This window comes from Papio anubis, chromosome 2, assembly GCF_008728515.1.
Source record: "Papio anubis isolate 15944 chromosome 2, Panubis1.0, whole genome shotgun sequence".
NCBI lineage: Eukaryota > Metazoa > Chordata > Mammalia > Primates > Cercopithecidae > Papio > Papio anubis.
Window position 1 is genome coordinate 153,040,296 of NC_044977.1, and position 17,904 is coordinate 153,058,199.

Genomic DNA, 17,904 nt, shown 5'->3' on the forward strand with positions numbered 1-17,904 from the left:
TGTGACTAATGGCAACCAAATTGGACGGAGCAAGTCAAAAAATGGAGAATGCCCCCTCACACAGAAGATCAGCAGTGATAACAGATGTGAAATGCCCCAATATGATCTACTATTAAACTGTATCCTGCCTTGAAAGACTTTCCGGGTATTGAAATGACAACCCTCAGGCACTTAATGTACTGACTTGGCTGGTCTTTGTGAGTATGCCTGCACAGGCCGATTCAGCCACAGAAGCACTAACACTGGGACAACACCTAGGTACAGACACATAACCCTCACTTTTTAATTACCGCCTGAGGTAGCACCTGATACAATCTGGTGTAAAGGAGTTTGCTTCTTTTCCTTTTGGTTTATGTCTTCACCATGTTAATTAAACAAAACAACCACATTTTCAGAAACCTACATTTTAAATTAAATTCTTGTGACACTCACTATCTGAAGTTTCCTTAATATTTCCAAATAAAAAAAGTTGCTCATTTTCTTCAGTTAAACTAATTGTATCATTATGTACCAACTGCTGTAAACTAGAGAGACAGCCTATCTGCACAGGTTAAAAACACATAAAGACTTACCCATACATAGAAACACAAATCAAGCAGATTTTGTTTACAGTATTTATTAAAGGTTACTGTTGTAAAACATTAGTGACTTTGGTCCATATCTTATTTTCCATTTGTCTTTAAAACATTTTACATTATTTGCATCATACATTGTAATTTTTATGACTATACATAATTGGTTTTTTTCCTGACCCTTGGAATGTTACAGTTTCATGTAACTTTTTAAAAATAAAAACATTGCAGACTAAATGTACTGATAAGTACATACTGAACAATTTAATTACCACAGTAATTAAAAAGTCCTGATCTTTACTTCTTAAGATTAAGATTCATTAACTTGCAATCTCTGGGATTTCTCTATTATCCACAATGAGAGTATGAATAATCCCTTCTTTCCGCTTCCCACTACTGACAGCCTTTATGTAACAGTCGTGGTTCCCGAGACTGAAGTGAGTTTCAGTCCCATCATCTACAAACTCACCCTGGATCAACAAAAGAAGAAGGAATTAGTGGTGCACCAACATTTCTCTTTGTCTAGAGCATTAACACCATCTAAAAGTACTAGTAGTACAATAAAATACTGTATTAAACAATAAGCTTTGAAAAACAAAGTCTAAAGCTTGTACTTAGATGCTTTTACATTTCTGTTATGAATTGAAAGTTTCCTTTTTATAACCCCTACAATCCTTAAGAATCTTAAATTCTTGGGGGAGGAATATAAACCTCATGGCTATGTGTCTATAACATATGTTTTCAAAAATAAAAATGACAAACATGACATTTATTAGTTATTTATAAATGCCTCAAGTGATCTACCTGCCTCAGCCTCCCAAAGTGCTGGGATGTGAGCCACGGCATCCAGCCAGGGATAGTGTTCTTAGCCACTCTGAAAATCTGATTCCTCTGGGTATAAGGTGGCTTACAATAAAATATACAGACAACAAAACCAAACACCGCTAAATCTATACCTGTTCTGTTCAATACAGTAGCCACTGGCCACATGTGGCTATTGGGCACTTGAAATTGACTAGTCTGAAAATAGATACGCTGTTTAAATATAAAATAGACACTAGATTTGAAACACCTAGTATGAAACAAAAAATATATAAAATAACTTTTCATACTGATTACATGTTAAATAATATTTTTTATATATTGATTTAAATTAAATATAATATTAAAATTAACTTCATCTAAAATGTTTTCAAATGTGGATACTAGGTAAGTTAAAATTACACATGAAGGTCGTATCTGTGCCTCATATGGTACTTTGATTGGGTAGCAGTGATCTAGAGTAAAAACATTAGCACAGAGAAGGAAGGAAGGAAGAAGAGGCTTAGAGGATAAGAAATGATTTATGCTAGAAAGCAAAGAAATAGAAAATCAGATTTAAACCCTGGCTATGAGCTTCCTGGCAGCCAAAGTAGACAGAACAAGGCCCCCCAGTTAACAATACCAAGCCGAAGAAGGCACAGGACGCCTCAGGGAGAGAAGCCTTTTCCCAGCTCTGGGAAGGATGTGGCCAGTGGCTCCTTATGGGAGGTGTGCTGAATACCACAAGCATGTCCTTGGGTGCAGTGTGTTCCTGTCCCCATTTTTAATATTGAGCCTTGAAAAAAGGACTTCAGAGGAAAAGGCAAGGGTTAGGTAATATAATCTATATAACCAGCTTCTTGGCAATTGGACAAATATATAATTTTGGCACGATGCTTTGAGATAAAAAGGAGAAAATCAGCTGTAACTCACAGGCAACAGGATGAGTTTGTTGTGTGTACATACAGTACTGGGGAAGGCTGCCCAGATATGGAGCTACCCAAACTGCCCTGCAAACTAGGTTGTAGTTACAATGAGAAAGCAATTGTGTTATAAAGAGCTATTTTCCAAACACATGTGGTTTCCTGTTAATTACTACAAAACAAGGATATGTGGATGAATATTATTTTCACTTTTTTACAACCACAACAACATTCTTTGTGTGTGTGTGTGACAGGGTCTTGCTCTTGCCACCCAGGCTGGAGTACAGGGGTACAATTGTAGTTCATTGCAGCCTTGAACTCCTGGGCTCCAGCAATCCTGCCTCAGCCTCCTGAGCAGCAGGGACCAGGCACACACCAACATACACAGCTAACTTTAAAAAAAAAGTTTTGTGTAGAGATACAGTCTTGTCATGCTGCCCAGGGTGGTCATGAGCTCCTGGCCTCAAGTGATCCTCCTATCTCGGCCTCCCAAAGTTACAATTGCATTTTTTTTTTTTTTTTTGAGACAGGGTCTCGCATTCTGTTACTGAGGCTGGAGTGCTGTGGTGCAACCTTGGCTCACTGCAGCCCCAACCTCCCTGGGATCAGGTAATTCTTCCACCTCAGCCTCCCAAGTAGCTGGGACTACAGGCATGCGCCACCATGCTCTACTAATTTTTGTATTTTTAGTAGAGAGGGGTTTTGCCATGTCACCCAGACTAGTCTCAAACTCCTAGGTTCAAGCAATCTGCCCGCCTCGGCCTCCCAAAGTGCTGGGATTACATGCATGAGTCACCTCGACCAGTACAACCACACTCTCAAAACCATAAAACAGCATTCTCTTTACATGTGCACTGGAGAATTTCTCGAGTGTGAGAGGAAATGAGATTCAAAAGTGCTGATTCTCTATCTAGAGAATTCCAGGCTAGGAAAAAAAGAACAGGAAGAACCACCAGGTATGGCATTGGGCACAGAGTAGGTATCTGATCTATGTTAGTGGTAACTGGAGTTTTTCCAAAGGGGGCCATAAAATACTGAAGCACTCTCCAAGCCTCTCTGCATAAAAGAAGTCTCTATCAGCAGATTTAACCCAGAGAGCAGCTCAAGCACTCAATGTTGAGTGAGCCCAAATTAAATTCTTCAGGACTCAGAAACAGAAAAGCATTCATCCTTATGACTTTTAAATTTCAATGTATTGATTAATTATTTTAGAGATGGGGTCTCACTACGTTGCTCAGGCTGGCCTAAAACTCCTAGACTCAGGGGTTCCTCTCACTTCAGCCTCCCAAGTAGGAGGCCACTACAGACCTGGGCTACCACGTGTGGCTTCATCTTTGTAATTTTTGATTTCTGGCTTTGTCACCTCCTCAGAAACAGCTATCAGACCAAGTAGGTTCTAGGTGGTCTTATGAATAAATGAATCCCAGACCTCCTTTCCTCCAACTACCAACAGCACCTTTTCTCACTGTCTTATACCTATACTATACAAATGAGATAAAAGCAACTACAACATGCAAAATGTGACCAGAGAAGACAGCTTCCCATTATCTCTAGCCCTGATGTTCACATCTGGAGCCAGCATGAAGGTGGGTCGCAGCGACAGCACTCCCTGCTTGGCCCGCAGATCCCATAAGACATGGGGCTTACCACCCAGTGATTTCAGCTCCTAGTCCCACGCTTTGTTTCCCACTCTCTCCCCTGTGCGCACTACTACTGTTTCATTCCTCCTTGAAATTCACTCCTACATTCATCCCATCCACAGCCACAGTAATCCAAGCACCTGACAGCAAAAGCCAAACACACTGGAGTCTAGATGGGGATTTCAGTGTGCCTGGCCACAGTGACTGGGGTAGCCTCTTTCTCCCTGCATCGGCACTGCTGGTCTAAAATTCCACTCGTTCTCTGGGCTTTGTGAGAGTGCCCTTTCCTGTTCGTCTACCTTCGCGTCATCTGATACCGCATCAGTCATTTTACAAAAATCTCGCTTTCAGAAAAGAACGCTCTGCTTGAGTGTATGGTATAAAGCATTCCTAAAGTGTGTTCTGTGGACCAGCAGCACTAGCAGCACGCAGGGAAATGTTAGAATTAGCATTTTAACGAGATCCCAGGCAATTTCTGTGCATGCAAGTTTGAGAAGCAGTGATATGTAACGCACCACTTCAAATGGATAAACACAAGAGGACACCAACCTTTGGGGATATAATTTTAACTAGGGGCTCTTTTTAGGTATTTTACTTGCTAGGTATTTTACTGGTATTTTACTTGCTACGCTAGAGCCTGGTCCAGGACAGGAAAGGGAGAGTACGAAGTTGGTGTCAGCTAAGAACATAAGTTGTTTCCAAACTCATGGCACCAGGCACTGTCTGGCAAAGGTTTTCAGAATCTGGAGTCAGGAGTACTTAATCCCTTTTTTGTTTTTATCAACAGGGCCTTGGTTCATTATAAAATCTCTATAATTAGGAAATGCAGCAACAATTCAATGGTAACTTAGATACATGGCACTTAGAGTCATCAAATAATCAACTTACTGCTGTCTCCAGTTTTTTACCATTGCACCATACGTCCATAGTGTCTTTTTCTGTAAAAGTAGCATAAAAACTTTAAGTTATAATTCTGTGAATTAAAGATAAAGCTAACTTTTCCTATTTATTACTTTAGGAAAGGATTGATACACCAGATCTCTAAAACTCCATTAATATTCCAAAACCCAATACTTTTTCATGGCTTTCATGGCTTGGAGACTCTCCTAAAATTTGAAGAAGCTGTGTTTGTTCTTTGTTCGTAAAACTATAATGAAACAAAACAATCTTTTAAGAGAAAGTTATGGTCCTAATACAAATTGATGAAGCCTTATGAAACAAAATAAATCCAAAAGGACCACCTTTAAAGGAGGATGCATACAGGCCGGGTGTGGTGGCTCACGCCTGTAATCCCAGCACTTTGGGAGGCTGAGGCAGGCAGATCACGAAGTCAGGAGATCAAGACCATCCTGGCTAACATGGTGAAACCTTGTCTCTACTAAAAATACAAAAAATTAGCCAGGCATGGTGGCGGGCGCCTGTAGTCCCAGCTACTCAGGAGGCTGAGAGGCAGGAGAACGGCGCGAACCTGGGAGGCGGAGCTTGCAGTGAGCCAAGATCACACCACTGCACTCCAGCCTGGGTGACAGAGCAAGACTCGGTCTCAAACAAACAAAAAAAAAAGAAGGATGCATACAGATGAATGTGAGCAGGGACCTTTCCACACAAAATGTCCTTCAGTACTGACCAGATGACTCCCCTGCCTCCCACACTCACCCAACTGGATAATGGCACAGAGGCACCACCGAAAGTAGCTGCCACGGGGTTTATACAGGATAGACAGCACGTCCACTTTAGAAATCTAGTCCAGCTTCTTACTAGGTAGTACAATAATCTCTATTTCTTTTCAGAGTGGTTTCACTTTAGAGAAAAATTACTGGATTACAAGTAAAAAATAGGTATAGCTGGTGGACTGCACACTAAGGAACAATATGGAACAAAATGCTGCCCCGACACACTTAAACGCATCAGTTAACTTGCCATAGCTCACCTTAGGGTGGGGGAGTCCCCAGAGCCCCTTGCGAATGTTAGTGTCCTGGGAGTATCAGGAGAGAAGACTGCACTAGTCAAGAAGCCGGAAGATGAGCTTTGGGTATTATAGCGAAGAAGAGAAGGAAGTGTGGCCTGTATGTGCACACGGAGTCTGGGGGTCAGGTTTGAGGCACCAGTCCAGGGTCTGACTACCTGGCCATCTGCTCCAGGAGCACAGTCTAAAGGGGGTTCCTTCCCTCCCCACACCTTGAGATGGGAGCCTCACTTAGAGATGGGAGAAAAGCCTGTGAGGTGCGCTAGATAGAAAAAGAGAAAGCTAGAGGGGTCCAGGAGATATGGGCAGGGGTCACCTCAGTGGCAGCCTTAGTAGAAAGTCACTACAGTCACAGCTGCAGGTAAACTCAACTTGTCCCAAGACATGATCAGTGTGCACAGTGCTATGATAAACGACGATGGTGGTGGAAACTCGTATTTTACTTGCTATACTTACTGAACATGTGCAGGTACTCAGAGTTTCTACAATAGCGTATTAGCATGCCTCTGAAGAACACTACTAATCCAGAAGCCCTGAAAGTAAATGTATTAAATTTGACTACATAAAAGTAAAGAAAAGGCCGGGCGCAGTGGCTCATGCCTGTAATCCCAGCACTCTGGGAGGCCGAGGCGGGCAAATCACGAGGTCAGGAGTTCGAGACCAGTCTGGCCAACATGGTGAAACCCTGTCTCTACTAAAAATACAAACAATTAGCTGGGCATAGTGGTGGGCGCCTGTAATCCCAGCTACTCGGGAGGCTGAGGCAGGAGAACTGCTTGAACCCGGGAGGTGGAGGTTGCAGTGAGCCAACATTGCACCACTGCACTCCAGACCAGACTAGGCGACAGAGTGAGACCCTGTCTCAAAAAAAAAAAAAAAAAAAAGTAAAAAAGCCACAGCACAACTGAAGAAAAATGCACACACATTAGCCAAGTTATGCAATAAATGACAAACTTGGAAAAATATTTCAAACTCATGGCACGAACAAAGGACTAAACTTACTAATGTGAAGACTGTGAGAAATGAAGGAGAAAAAGACCAACAACCAAAAGAAAATAGGGCAAAGGGCATGAACAGGCATCATGAGAAAGGAAACACAAAAGAAACTTAAACCTAAGATGCTCAACCTCACTTTTGAAAAAGACAAATAAAAACAACCCTGAAATACCATTTCTTCTCCTAGCAGAATGCCAAAAAATCCAAAAGTTTGGCAACATGTTCTGCTGGAGAACCTGGGGGAAAATAGCTAATGGGGGTACAAAATGGTAAAAGTACTATAGAAGGCAAATGGGCAGAAATCGATTAAAATGACAAATACAATTATTCTTTGACCCAGAAGAAGTCCTACTTTCCTACTTCCAGAAATGTGTACTAATATACTATGTGTCCTGTATTCCAAGAGGCATGCAAACAAAGCTATTCATGCAGCATTGCTTTTAACAGCAAAAGATTAGAAACAGCTCAAGCGTTCATCAGTTGGGAATGAGCTAAATATTTACTATTGAAATTTACTCTGTAGCTACAAAAAAGCATGAAACAGTTCTTTAGGTTCTGATATAAAAGGATCTTCAGAATGTACTAAGTGAATAAAGCAAGATGCTTTTATGTGATAAGAGATAATATGTGTATTTGCTTGAATCTGAATAAAGAAACACTAGAGTGACACTAAAAATGGTTATCTTGGGGGAAAATGGCAGATGGGAACAGGGATGGAAGCAAGACTTTTCACTGTGTCTTTTAAGAGCATTTTGATTTCTGAATCTTGAGTATGTAACCTATTCAAAACGATATGTTAATAAAAGGATATATCTGGCTGATAAAATGTCAAATCTATCATGACTCAGAGGTGGATTCAGTGACTCATGGGAGGTGCTGCTGCATGTTCGTCTTGAAGCATCTCCTCTTTACCTGCCTGCAGATTCCCTCAGCCACAAGAACAATAGCTAGGGACTTCCCAGGTGAGTCCTGAGCAGGTTATGTTCTGTAAATGCTACCAGAGAAGTGAAACTTTTCAGAACAGAAAGAGAATTTCCTTTCAACATGAAGTTTCATACGTACTTTCCTCCTGCCAGTTTTATTTTCCTCCCATGATATTCAGTGGTGTGGAGACTACCAGAGCTAAGAATGCTAACCAACTCTGTTTTCATTGCCCTTATATGCCTCACATTTTTGGGGTGGTGAAGAAGAATGCACATGATCTTTGAGGTCAGGTCTCAGCATCACTTTTTACTAGCAGTACCCTTTGGCAAGTCACCACTACTCTGAGCTTCCATTTCCTCAGGGGCAAATGAAGATACCACTTTTCCCACAGGTTGTTATAAGGGTTAGGAATAATTTATATAAAGTGCCTAGTATAGTATCCGGCACATAATATGACCTCAGTAAATCATAATATTTTGTTATTCAAAGCTTTTTCATGGCCTTGCTCTAATTTCTCAATATAAAATTTAGAAAGCCATATAATACTATCATTTGAAACTTGCCACATAATATATATAAGTGACTTTTACCAGGAGACCCTAGATAAGCCCATTCTTTGCCCATGAGTAGTAATAATAACCACAAATAATATTTTAAATTTATTATTATTATTATTTTTGAGACAGAGTCTTGCTTGATCACCTAGGCTGGCATGCAGTGGCGCGATCTCGGCTCACTGCAACCTCCACCTCCCAGGCTCAAGCAATACTCCTGCCTCAGCCTCCCAAGTAGCTGGCGTTACAGGTGCCCACCACCATGCCCAGCTAATTTTTGTATTTTTAGTAGAGACGGGGTTTCACCATGTTGGTCAGGCTGGTCTCAAACTCCTGACCTCAAGTGATCCACTTGTCTTGGCCTCCCAAAGTGCTGGGATTACAGGTGTGAGCTACCATGCCCAGCCAAATTATTATTAATTTTGAGGCAGAGTTTCACTCTGTCATCCAAGCTGGAATGCAGTGGTGCAATTTAGCTCACTGCAACCTTGAATCCCTGGGCTCAACTGATCCTCTCACCTCAGCCTCCCAAGTAGCTGGGACTACAGGCATGTGCTACGTGACTCAGCAAATATGTAAATATTTTGCAGAGATGAGGTCTCCCTATGTTGCCCAGGCTGGTCTCGAACTCCTGGGCTCAAGTGATCCTCCCACTTCGGCCTCCTAAAGTGCTGTGATTACAGGTGTGAGCCACTGTACCTGGCTGACAAATAATATTTTTAAAGAATTCACAATGTGAGAACCACTGCTAAGTACTTTACATGTACTAAATCAATTAAGCTTCGCTCATACCACAACTCTGTGAAGGAGTTACCATTATTATCCCCATTTTTTTTGTTTTTTTGTTTTTTTTTGAGACAGAGTCTCGCTCTGTCGCCCAGGCTGGAGTGGTGTGATCTCTGCTCACTGCAAGCTCTGCCTCCTGGGTTCATGCCATTCTCCTGTCTCAGCCTCCCGAGTAACTGGGACTATAGGTGCCCACCACTGCGCCCGGCTAATTTTTTTGTATTTTTAGTAGAGATGGGGTTTCACCATCTTAGCCAGGATGGTCTCGATCTCCTGACCTCGTGATCTGCCTGCCTCGGCCTCCCAAAGTGCTGGGATTACAGGCATGAGCCACCGTATTATCCCCATTTTACAGATGAGGAAACCAAGGCTCAGAGGTTAAGTAATTTGCCCATCGCACAGCTCTGATCCGGGAGCCTGCATTCTTCATAACTAACCTGTAAAATGTAGGCTGTAGTCAGCATAGTCCACAGTTTGATGGATCTTGGAAGTAGAGGTGCAAGCAATATCAATAACATAGGGAATTTTGCCTTTACCTCAGTAAACGACCCTGGTCCCTTGTCCCTTCCAAACAGCAAAAGGGACAAGTCTGGGCTGAACTCTGTCTCATTTCCAGGCTCATGAGGGATTGCAAATGGATAGGGAAGAGTAAAGGCAGACAAGGAGTAAAAGGAGAAAAACAGATTTTTTGAAAGACCGGAGATAATTCACAAGTAGATAAGCAGGCCCCTGGGCGTTTAAAAGAGAACTAACTGTATGCTAGGCATAGCTTAGGTAGTCTCTTCCATTTCTCCCAGGAAAAGTCAATATCAATTGTATTACAAGTTGGCGAAGGAGCTGATTAAGTACCTAAAATTAACTAAAGGCCTGGTTTCATCATCTGTTAAAGTCCCATATGTTCAAGAGTGTTGACACTAATCATAATCCTTTTAAAAACTAAAATTTCCATTATTAATGAGATCCAGTGGTTTTAAAACTTTATTGCAGATTGAGTAACTATATTCCTAAATATATCACTATGAAATTTGGAAATATAAGGGATAAGATGAGCTCCCAAAACCTTCTGGAAAGAAAAAAATGAGATTCAGATTGGCACAAAACTTCTCATTTCAAACAAGAGAATAAAAGCTATTGGAATAAGGGTTTCAAAAATTCTGAGAGAAAATTAGTTTGAAATTAAAACTCTGTACTGAACAAAACTATCAATTTAGCATTAGGATCAAAGTTATGTTTATTTCTTAGACACCCTTTATCAGGAGATTACCTAAGGATATATTCCAGTAAACAAAGATGAAAGCAGGAGTTAAGGGGTTCAATAACTAGAAGAACAAAAGAGTTCCATGAAAGAAAGTCTAGGGTGGCTATGAAGCAGCAGACTTGGATATTTAGAACAGGAAGCCAACAGACTCCCAATATTGTTGTTAAGAATGAAAAGAAGGGTGGTCACAGCTGCTTATACCTGTAATCCCAGTACTTTTGGAGGCTGAGGCAGGAGGATCACTTGAGCCCAGGAGCTCAAGATCAGCCTGGGCAACATGGTGAGATCCTGTCTCTACAAAAATTTTTTTTAAAGTTAGCCTGGCATGGTGATGTGGACCTGTGGTCCCAGCTACTCGGGAGGCTGAGGCTGGAGGATCACCTGAGCCCAGGAAGACAAAGTTGAGCCATGTTCATGCACACCAATGCATTCCAGCCTGGGTGACAAAGTGAGACCCTGTCTCAAAAACATCAAAGAATGAAAAGAATTCCAAGCAATAGAGAACATGAGTAAAACTGCTAACAGACATAGGAATATGGGTAAAGAAAAGATATATATCTACTTTCCATAAGAAAAGAGAAACCCAAACAGGAAAGCCTAGAAAAACAAACAAACAAAACTCTTCAAAAAGTCCTAAACTTTGATAAGTTTTATCTGATGCAGTACTAAGCCTATTGTTATCTAGGAAAATATTGCTTTCTTACTGATAAATCCTAAATTTCCAACTGTCTTTAAGATATATTTATAAAGAGAAATACCAAATAATATCAAAACCTGCACCAATATTACTTTTTTTTTTTTTTTGAGACAGAGTCTTGCTTTGTCACCCAGACTGGAATGCAGTGCCACAATCTCGCTCACTGCAACCTCCACCTCCTGGATTCAAGTGATTCCCTTGCCTCAGCCTCCTGAGTAGCTGGGATTACAGGCATGTGCCACTATGTCCAGCTAATTTTTGTATTTTTAGTAGAGAGGGGGTTTCACCATGTTGACCAGGCTGGTCTCAAACTCCTGACCTCAGGTGATCCTCCCGCCTTGGCCTACCAAAGTGCTGGGATTACAAGCATGAGTCACCGCGCCTGGCAATATTACATTTTTTTAAATCCTAAACTTATAATCCTCAAATCCATCACCATAAAACCTGGCTTAAGATAGCTTACATATAAAATGGTGGATTAAATGAATGCTTCATTTACACAGGACACATTAGAAATACACCTGCTGGACAATATACACACCTGCTAGACAATCCCAAGCAGATGGGAAACAAAAACATTTTTTAAAATGTTTTTAAACAAATGAAATACACCTGCACTTACACTCCCTCTCATTTTCAAACCTCCATAGAAGGTCTGAATAGTTACAGGAATTAAACAGACGTTATAAAAAAATAAGTTATGCAGAAACAGCACTAACTTACCCAAAACAATTCTAAAGTTCTCACCATCCATGTGTAATACCCAAGTATTGGTGGTTTTTGATCTGTTCTCCATATACTTCTTAAGACTCTTCCCATTAATTTCCAGAGTATATTCATAAGCAAAACCACTGATAGCATCTATATTTATGGTCGCTTTTGTCTTCGCAGCTCCAACACAGAATGTTTCTCTGCCCACTAATTTGAACATCCAATCTTTCCTTATCTCTTCCTACATAATAAAATAGAAAAATTTTAAACAGTCAAATGGAAGAAAAATTAATATTTAATTTTAGAAATAACGTAAAGTGAACAACGGCAATGCCATTTAGATATAATTTTATTGCCAGGCATGGTGGCTCATGCCTGTAATCCCAGCAAGCTTTGGGAGGCTGAGGCGGGCGGATCACGAGGTCAGGTGTTTGAGACCAGCCTGGCCAACACAGTGAAACCCCGTCTCGACTAAAAATACAAAAAATTAGCCTGGCATGGTGGCGGGTGCCTGTAATCCCAGCTGCTTGGGAGGCTGAGGCAGGAGAATCACTTAAACCCAGGAGGTGGAGCTTGCAGTGAGCTGAGACCACAGCACTGCACTCCAGCCTGGGTGACAGAGCGAGACTCCGTCTCAAAAAAAAAAAAAAAAAAAAAAAAAAAGGATATAATTTTATTAATTTATGATGCCAAGGTTTTAGAAAATAAAAGCACTTTAAGTTTAAATATTACATGCTGGCCGGGCGCGGTGGCTCAAGCCTGTAATCCCAGCACTTTGGGAGGCCGAGGTGGACGGATCACGAGGTCAGAAGATCGAGACCATCCTGGCTAACACGGTGAAACACCATCTCTACTAAAAAATACAAAAAAACTAGCTGGGTGAGGTGGCAGGCGCCTGTAGTCCCAGCTACTCGGGAGGCTGAGGCAGGAGAATGGCGCCAACCCGGGAGGCAGAGCTTGCAGTGAGCGGAGATCCGGCCACTGCACTCCAGCCTGGGTGACAGAGCGAGACTCCGTCTCAAAAATAAAATAAAATAAAATAAAATAAATAAATAAATAAAAATATTACATGCTATATTCCATGAATTCTATAACTATTTACACAGCAAAATGATACAGATCAAAAACATGACTATAAAAAAAAACCCCAAATTCACATATGAAGATGCTACTTTAACAAAATCAAGCTTCTCTATACATCATATTTTACAGAGTAACATATTTTCTTCCTACCTTTCCATCTACATATACTACTCGTTTGCCTGATGTAGTCCCATGTTCAAATTCAATCTTGTGGACTCCGTCACTTAAAGCAACATCCCAGACAGCTACGAGGTCTGTCATTTTTTCTAGACTGTAAGGAGGGCTAAAGGAATAAAATAAAGCAATTATACAGGGCCTAAATACTAATTAAATAACCAATTAATCCTTCCAAGATGAAAATATTAGATTAAAACCTCTAAAATGTCAAAATATTAAAGTGACAGTACCTAAGATATTCTACTCACAGTACAGGTAACTATTTTCTCCTTCTTATTCACTCTTCCTTTAAGATACAACTACTATATATGGGTACATAGTCCGATTACTTCTAAAAAAAGCCACCTGAATATTAATAGGATTAAGAAAGCATCAGTTTATCCTGGTTAGTATTTTAGGTTAGGCTACAGTATAGTGCATGGAAAGGCCAGTAAAAAGTCTTTACTCTTCCCCCACCAGCTCCCATTTAAAAACCATGGTATTTAATTTTATTCTCCTTTTCAGGTCTAATCACTCTAAAACAAGAACTCTCCAAACCTCCCATACTTAAACTAACACTAGGGATTTGTTTTAACAAAAAGTTTCTAATTTATTATACTGAGACAGAAAAAAGTCATGGAAGAAATGTCCTATAATAAAGATAAAAATAATTTTAATATGTTATGAAAAATATTCTTGGCATTATTACAGGAAACCTTATTTAAAAAAATAAAGGACTTTGGGCTGGGTGAGGGGCTCAAGCCTGTAATCTCACACTTTGGGAAACCAAGGTGGGCAGATTACTTGAGCCCAGGAGTTCCAGACCAGCCTGGGCAACATGGTGAAACCCTGTCTCTACAAAAATATTAGTCACACAGGATGGCTAATGCCTGGAGTCCCAGCTACTTGGGATGCTGAGGCAAGAGAGTCATCTGAGACCAGGAAGGTGAGGCTGCAGTGAGCCATGATTGCACCACCATGTTTCAGCCCAGGTGAAAGACTGAGACTGTCTTAAAAATAAGAAGTAAATAAAGGATTGTGGTTTGTCAGAAATTTCTGGCATATACTTAAACATATATTTTTGAGTGTGAATGATATAATACATATATAATATCTAATTAATATTTTGATACTGGTGTATCTTTTTAGCTTTGACAGAAGTATCATTTATTACAGTAATAATGATCATAGCTAACAGCTATTAAGTATTACTATGTGCCAGTCACTGTTCTAAGAGCTTTAAATATGTTAACTCGCAGAATCACCATGAGATGGCTACTGTTAGTATCCTTATTTTACAGATGAGGCTCAGAGAGGCTAAGGGTTTACCTAAGGTTACAATGACATTAAGTGGCAGAGGCAGGATTTAAACCTAGGATTCTGGCTCCAAAGCCTGTTCTCTTAACTACATCTTCCTCTTTGTTCACCCTAATCCCCTTTGTATGCTCTAAATTGAAGATGGTAAATGGATTTTATATCATTTTGAAGTAGTTGCCAAGAACTCTGTGCTGAGAGAAAAGAGGAGACCTCATAACAAGGCTCTACCGAAATGGATGCCATGTTACTGGAGGCTACCCCCACGCCAGGTATTTACTACTCCTGCTCTAAATCATTTAAAAGTAGAACCATGTATTCTGAAATTTTACAGAATGTATTCTTAACAGAGTAGCTTGGATAAATCACTCTTTTGAATGATAACAATCTTGAAAATGTCAAAGGCTAGTTTACTGCAATATAAGACATTTACCTTTCATCATCTTCAAAGATAGGACTGTCATCTCCAGATGCCATGGTTGGCAAAAACAGTCTTTAATCCAATTAGCAGCCAGGAAAGAAAAAAGCAGAATTGCAGCAAAGAGAGACTGAAAGCAACAATGATGACATCTACAAAGGGTTTTTCTAATTTTGCAATCCATTTATTAAATTACATGGAGTTTCCGATGAAACAGCTTTCACATAAAATAGAACTGCAATCTTTACTTTTCAGAGAAAGATGTTACATCATGCAAATCAGTCATATTTCTCCCTGTTATGGATTTATAATTTCTTAAAGGTATACTTTATCAAAACTAAAGAACAAACTCTCATTTATTGCATATCAGAGCTGCAAGAGACCTAAGAGATCCTCTGGGTCCTATGCTTCTCAAATTGAAGCACAAGAAGCCCCAAGGCTATGAGTCAGGGAATACATCAAACTCCAGGATAAACACAGTGCATCTTCTGGGAGCATCAGTGTTAAAGTGGTAACTAATTTAAAATGTAATCTTTATTTCAGAAGGCTACACTATGGTGGAACATAATTTTTAAAATCTTTGTTTAGATAACTTCAAAGAACTGATGAGTTTGCAAGAAGCAGACAGGGATATGCTGGTCTGCTTTCAAAGAGCAAACTTAATTGATCCCCCTACTTAAGCCCATTTAATTTACTAATGCCAATGATGAATCGACAAAAGTTATGTGGCTGGCTCATGTAACTGGCACTGTCCAACCCAGAACTAGAGTCCAGTACTATGCAATGAACTAAACAGTAACTGGGCCGCAGTGTTAATTAAGGTGTACTAAAATCAGAAATGCACACAAATTCACATGCATAGGAAACCCTCACATAGGAAACCCTCACATTTGAAGATTTGGGATTCACAGTTTCACTCCTGCCAAAGTACCCTAAATTCAACTATGTTTTGCTTCCAAGATCTACCCTAGTTTAGCCCTTTCCTTAATTAGCGCCTGTTTCCTATACATGCTCAAGAATGCTCTCTCCTGGTTAAAAATAGGAGATTGCTAACCCTCTCTGGCTGGAAACAGCCAGAAGTCACAAATTATTAAAAAGTTTTTTGTTTGTTTTTGAGACAGAGCCTCACTCTGTCTCCCAGGCTGGAGTGCAGTGGCATGATCTCGGCTCACTGCAACTTTTGCCTCCTGGGTTCAAGCAATTCTCATGTTTCAGCCTGTTGAGTAGCTGGGACTACAGGTACATGCCACCACATCTGGCTATTTTTTTGTATTTTTAGTAGAGATGGGGTTTTGCCATGTTGGTTAGGCTGGTCTCGAACTCCTGGTCTCAAGAGATCCACCCGTCTCAGCCTCCCAAAGTGCTGGGATTACAGGCATGAACCACCACACGCCCAGCCAAAAAGATATTAAAGAAGACATTAGCACTCATAAAAGCAATCCAATGGGCCAGAAAAGCTAAGGATTTTAGAATAAAAACTAGGTAAATATTTGTACCTAAAATAAATCCCTCTTTTTAAAAATTAGCACCACACAAATTTATGAATTTTTCTACTCTTAAGGATTATCCCCTACGAAACCAGAGGGTATCCTTCAACAATAAGAACAAAAAGAACGCACAGCAATATAATAAGCCAGCCAGGCATGGTGGCATGCACCTGTAGTCCCAGCTACTGGGGAGGCTAAGGTGGGAGGATCGCTTGAGCATAGGAGTTAGAGGCTCTGGTGATCATGCCACTACACTCCAGCCTGGATGACAGAGTGAGACCCTGTCTCAAAACAGATATCTCTATATATATGCTATATATAACATATATTTACTATATATACTATATATTATATATAATATAATATAGATAGATACTATATATACACATATACACACACACACACACACATAAATATATACACAATGTAATTATATGTACTCCAGCCTGGGTGACAGAATGAGACCCTGTCTCAAACCATATATATATATTTTATATAGATAGATATTATATATCTATATTATAGATAGATAAGACAGTATAATTATGGGTACTCCAGCCTGTGTGACAGATATAGATAGATAGACAGACAGATAGATACAGATAGATAGATAGAGATATATATAGATATACGTATCTGTTTTGAGACAGGATCTCACTCTGTTGCCCAAGCTGGAGTACATATAAATAATATGTATATTTATATACATATTATATGTAGTATATATACATTATATAATATATACATATAATATATAAATATTATACATACATATAATATAAATAAAATAAGCCAAGCAGCATAATATAAACTTCGATAAGGCATCTTTTGTAAATCAGAATGTATTCAGGGGTGTTACTCAAATTTTGCTCTACAATTTTCAGAGACTCCAGAAAGTTCAGTAATGTAGGCATTCAAGCCTAAAATAATTGCTCTGTTTTCTATTATAAGGAATTCCAAATACTACTAAATCACACTAAGATACAACATCTTAATTATAATACCTTTTCATGGAGAAGTATAAAAGGCAATACCACCAATTATAAGAAAGATTAGAAATCATGATCACATTAAAACATTTTTTCTTCTCTAAACTATGAACAATCATCCAGGCATTCAACAATTATTGAAGGACTACCTAAAATATAGCAATTTTTCATTCTCCAATAATTAAAAGTACACCTGATAGGAGAGAATTATAAACAAAGATAAAAGTAAGTACTGAAGCAATTATCTAGCAAATTTGAAGCATTCTAATTCTACTTATATAACTATATATCAAAATTATGTTTCTTCTTAAAGTTACAAATCAATATAAAATTCTGTTACTCTCTTTGCCTTTCTCTGACTAAATAAGAAAAATGCTGCTTTAATACAAAGTTAATAATATTTCAATTTTCTTGTTCATGCTATCCATTATTTTAAGCAAAACACTAAAAATATCTTTTTATAAATGGTTAATAATTATAAAATGTTTTTAAAATTACTCCTTGGAGTGTGCATGGTGGTTTAGCCCTGTAATTCCAGCACTTTGGGAGGCTGAGACAGGAGAATCATTTGAAGCCAGGAACTCGAGACCAGCCTGGTCAACACAGTGAAACCAAAAAAAATTAGCTGG

At 39.5% G+C, this 17,904-nt stretch overlaps 1 protein-coding gene across 7 annotated transcripts in view; it reads right to left on the reverse strand.

The window, feature by feature from the left end:
• Positions 1 to 600: 600 nt before the first annotated feature.
• The window catches only part of FAIM (Fas apoptotic inhibitory molecule), a 29,222-nt gene continuing 11,918 nt past the window's right edge, over positions 601 to 17,904 (reverse strand). For 3 of the 7 annotated variants that reach the window (XM_009201622.2, XM_009201621.4, XM_021934817.2), the window contains exons 2-5: positions 13,062 to 13,194; positions 11,841 to 12,069; positions 4,825 to 4,874; positions 611 to 1,042 (exon numbers count right to left, since the gene is read on the reverse strand). In XM_009201622.2, the coding sequence (XP_009199886.1) occupies positions 893 to 1,042; positions 4,825 to 4,874; positions 11,841 to 12,069; positions 13,062 to 13,172 (540 nt within the window). In that variant the 5' untranslated portion in view covers positions 13,173 to 13,194 and the 3' untranslated portion in view covers positions 611 to 892. Of the gene's footprint in view, positions 2,183 to 4,824; positions 4,875 to 11,840; positions 12,070 to 13,061; positions 13,195 to 14,814; positions 14,875 to 17,904 lie in introns of those variants that run through there. The other 4 variants (XM_003895045.5, XM_021934816.2, XM_009201620.4 and 1 more) reach the window with 3 other exon arrangements.